The 4,176-nt window shown below is 50.4% G+C and overlaps 2 protein-coding genes across 2 annotated transcripts in view; one reads left to right on the forward strand and one right to left on the reverse strand.

The window, feature by feature from the left end:
• Positions 1-183, reverse strand: part of NDUFA2 (NADH:ubiquinone oxidoreductase subunit A2) — a 4,197-nt gene extending 4,014 nt beyond the window's left edge. Inside the window, exon 1 of the mRNA XM_019506609.1 lies at positions 31-183. Coding sequence (XP_019362154.1) covers positions 31-137 — 107 coding nt within the window. The 5' untranslated portion in view covers positions 138-183. The remainder of the gene's footprint in view (positions 1-30) is intronic.
• A 97-nt stretch (positions 184-280) lies between these two features.
• IK (IK cytokine, down-regulator of HLA II) overlaps positions 281-4,176 on the forward strand; it is a 23,127-nt gene continuing 19,231 nt past the window's right edge. The window contains exons 1-6 of the mRNA XM_019506604.1: positions 281-385; positions 1,138-1,204; positions 1,770-1,862; positions 2,181-2,240; positions 3,279-3,446; positions 3,532-3,646. Coding sequence (XP_019362149.1) covers positions 370-385; positions 1,138-1,204; positions 1,770-1,862; positions 2,181-2,240; positions 3,279-3,446; positions 3,532-3,646 — 519 coding nt within the window. The 5' untranslated portion in view covers positions 281-369. The remainder of the gene's footprint in view (positions 386-1,137; positions 1,205-1,769; positions 1,863-2,180; positions 2,241-3,278; positions 3,447-3,531; positions 3,647-4,176) is intronic.

Below are 4,176 nucleotides of genomic sequence, written 5' to 3' on the forward strand. Positions count from 1 at the left end.
CGGGGCAGGGGCCGGGGCCGGGACCCGCACCTGACGCCCTGGCTGCTCGGCGAGCGCTGGCACAAGTGGATCCGAATCTCCTTGAGGCTCCGGCCCAGGCTGCCCCCGATGCCCCGAATCGCCGCGGCCGCTGCCATCTTCGTAGCACACCACCGGCCAATCCCGTCCCCTACACGTCTGGAAGGCGCACTGTGTCACAGGGGCTCCAGCCAATGGAGCCGCATTTTGGGAACCTCCTTAGCCAATCCGAAGACAGCTACCCGGGATGCCCTAGAGCGCTGCATTGTGGGTAGTGGTGAGCGCGGTGCATGGTGGGAAGGGGCGACCCGGGCGCTCAGGTGTTGTGTTGTCGCAGCCGCGCGAGCCGAGATGCCGGAGCGGGACAGTGAGTGTCGGTGGCGGCGCGGGCCAGCCCTCGTCCCCGCCCCCGCGGCCGAGGCGGTGCGGGCCCTGGGCTGGAAGCTTAGCCGCAGCGCGACGGCCCTGGCTACGGCAGCGGCCTGCGCCTAGGGTGCGCGGGGCTCTGGGTTTGCCACTGACCCGCCCTGCGCGCACCGGGGGACGTGACGTCTGTGTGTGTCTGTGTGCATGCGTGCGTGTGTGTGTGTGTGTGAGTGTCTTTATATGTACACGCGTATGTGTCTGTGTGTGCGTCCTCCCCGTCTTCTCCCCTGCGGGGACCCACCTTGGCAGCTGCACCACAGGGCAGCCCCACGCCCTCCCAGGTGCCACCCTGATCCCATCCTCCACCTGCTCTGCGACTGCTCTGTCCACTGTAAAAGCAGTTTGTCTTCTGAAAACAACTGCAAATTATTCCTGAGCATTTTCACATGGACTTGAAGCTGCAAGAACATGGGGTCAATGCAGGTTGCTGTTGGCTAGTGACTACCTGGAATAAAACAAGTACCTGTTCTGTACGTCCTGTGCAGGGACTAGCTGCCACATATGCATGGAGCAGCACAAACTTGTTTACTTTGGCCAACAAAAAGTGTTGCTAGTCTCTGTTTGCTCTTGACTGAATTCCCATGTTATTGCTCTATGGTTTGGTGCTTACAAACTGACCCAGCAGGTGTAGGAGTGGGCTTGGGAGTGCAGTGTTCAGGTTGAAAGGCTCAGTTCTGTGTTTCTTTCACCTAGATGAGCCGTTCTCCAACCCTCTGGCCCCAGATGGCCATGATGTGGATGACTCCCACACCTTCAACCAGTGAGTATATGAACTTAGGTGTCTTTCTCTTTGGAGGGAAAGTTTAGAATAATTTGTCCTGTGAAAAGGTAGGATTTTGAGAGCTTTATTGCTACAGAAAAAAAATTATCAACAGGTAATAGATTTCAAGACCAAAAGGGAGACCTTTATGAACCTTTATTCTGACCTGCTATATAGCATAGGCCAAAGAGTTCTAGTGATTCCTTTATCACACCTAATACCTGTTAGCTGAATTGCAGCGTATCTTTAGGATCCAGTTTTGGTCTAAGGACAACAAAGAAATGGAGCACCAACCTTATCTTGGCTCTTTCAGTGGTTGGTAGTCCTCTGTTAAAAACTTTTGTCATGTTTCCAATTTGAATTTGGTTATGTGTGTAATCCAGTGCAGGCAGCTGTGCCATAATCTACTGGGAGCACAGTATTCAGATTGAGAGGCTCCAGTTGATTATTGTCCTGTTTTCAGGTTCAGGGAAGGGAAAATTCATCAAGGAAAAAGAGTTATGATGTTGGAAAAATGAGTATGTTGTCACTGCTGCAACAAGCTACATTTCTTTTTTTCTTCTAGGTCCAAGCTGACCAATGAAGACTTTCGAAAGCTTCTTATGACCCCGCGGGCTGCGCCAACATCTGCACCACCCTCCAAATCTCGTCATCATGAGTAAGTAGATTTTTGTACCCCTTCACTTTGCTCTTTGACCCAATATGAGCCTATTGGTCTTGGATAACTTAATACAATCAGTTCCAGTTCTCATTTTGAAGGTTTTCAGATTCTGTTTCTGCCTCCCTGTTAGTTCAATTAAACTAGATATACAACTGGGCAGAAAGTCTGAGGGCCCTATTCTGAATGTATTTGGTTTCTGGGTATGTTAGTGCTAGCTCTGAGTTCCCTGTGTGGCTTGTTGCCTTTAGTTCCTCCTGCTCCTGTCTTGTGCACCTCTGCAGTTTGTGATGTGTATGTATGTTTTTGCCTCTCCAGGATGCCCCGGGAGTACAATGAAGATGAAGATCCAGCTGCTCGCAGAAGAAAGAAGAAAAGGTAAATTGGGAAAGCAATGTCTCAGGAGCCGCCTGCACCCATCAGTTAACCACTTCCCAAGCAGTGCATCAGAAAGTGACCGTAACTGGTCTGGAATATCAGTGGGTTCTGGAATGAAGGAAAAGGACCAATTGTATTAGAAGTATTTTTGATAGTGGTTGTAACCTTTCACAACCCCTAGCATAGGAGTTGAGGAGTGCAGTAGGATGGTATCAGAGATTGCATAGATTGTCCCAAGAAGGATACTAGAAGAGAGGGAGCACTTGAGGTAGCTCCCCTCTTTAATGGTAATTAGGAAGCAAATAGGATATCTGCCCTGTTCAGCATTTCACGTCAAGTACTGCAGATGTCTCTATTGTGGCATGTGTACATGGGGCAGTGTAGAGTGGGTTCTTCAGTGCTAAAGTTACTGTTTTTCTACAGTATCTAACTTTAGATATCTGTCATCTTCCACACTAGCTGCGTACCTAAATACATTAGGAATAAGTATACAAAGAGGGTTAGGCAAGAAAGATAGTCTTTGTTTTCCACTGAGAAGTGAAGACCTGAATGCAGCAGTCTGGTGCAGGAAGGCTGTCCTGAATAACAGGAGCTGCTGAGACAGCTTTTGCACTTATAACAAAGCAAATATGAAAAGGGACAATCAAGACCAGTCCCAGAAAACCAGAGGAGTGGAGGGAGACCTTGTCTAGGGGAGACTGCAGCAGTTTGAGCAAGGTTTTATAAACATGTTTTTGTTTGTTTGTTTGTTTTCTGAATGGTGTTGGGGTAACAAGAGGAACACAGTACAAGTGTTTGAGGATGGGGTGCTGTTGCCAAAGGGAGACAGCAGTATTCCATGCTTGTTGGAGCTTGGAGATCTGTGACCTTGGGGGAATGATGGAAAAAGAGTTGTAAGGAGCTAAAAGCCTGGCTGAAGGTTTGAATAAATGATGGGGGCTGGCATGCAGTGCTGTATGAATGGCTGTTGGCAACATTAGCCAGCATCTTGTAAGTATAACCCAATAACTCAACGACCTAACCCTTTTCCCACCCTAGCTATTATGCAAAGCTGCGTCAACAAGAGATTGAACGAGAGAGGGAGTTGGCTGAGAAATACAGAGATCGAGCAAAGGAGAGAAGAGATGGTGTTAACAAAGACTATGAAGAAACTGAGCTGATTAGCACAACTGCCAACTACAGGGCAGTGGGACCCACTGCAGAAGCGTAAGTGAGCTTGTTTCCATTCATTGCCCATCAAGGTGTAGCCTAGAGTTGGTCATACACAATGTGCTCCCTTTTCATTGCATAGGGATAAATCAGCTGCAGAGAAGAGAAGACAGTTGATCCAGGAGTCCAAGTTCTTGGGTGGTGACATGGAGCATACTCACTTGGTCAAAGGTCTGGATTTTGCGTTGCTGCAGAAGGTAAGCACAGATAATACAGCAGTAGGGCTTTCTATTAGAGGTGCTCTGATGCATCTGTCTGATATTGGATCGCAATGATATTCAGTCAGTTTTCTTTATTGGAAATCAGCCGGTAAATGCCCTGTGTATGCATGCAGCCGCAACACAGCATGTAAGTAGTGAGGAGCACAGCCTGGCAGCTTGCAGAGCTGTGTCCAACTGGTTAGTCTTTTGTGGGGGGAGGGGAGGGGGAGAGAAGGGGAGGGGCAGGGCACAGATCAAGGCCCCTCCTCCCCCCATGAGAGAGGGGCTGGGGCTGGGGCAGGCACAGCCCAGCTGGGGTGGGGCGGAGCACAGGACAGAGCTGTGGCTTGTCCAGGGGGCTTGGGGAGGGGGGGACAGCTTCCACTGCTGTGCACACCCCAGGAGGGCACGGGGGAGTGGGGGAAGGCGTGTGCCCCCAGATCTGCGCAGGGCAGGGCAGGGCAGACTGCCGCTGTGGGCTAGGGCTGGGCCGGGCTGCGCTTGGAGCAGGCAGTGGTGGTGCTGGG

Source organism: Gavialis gangeticus, unplaced genomic scaffold (genome assembly GCF_001723915.1).
Source record: "Gavialis gangeticus isolate Ggan-Ray unplaced genomic scaffold, GavGan_comp1, whole genome shotgun sequence".
NCBI classification, from domain to species: domain Eukaryota; kingdom Metazoa; phylum Chordata; order Crocodylia; family Gavialidae; genus Gavialis; species Gavialis gangeticus.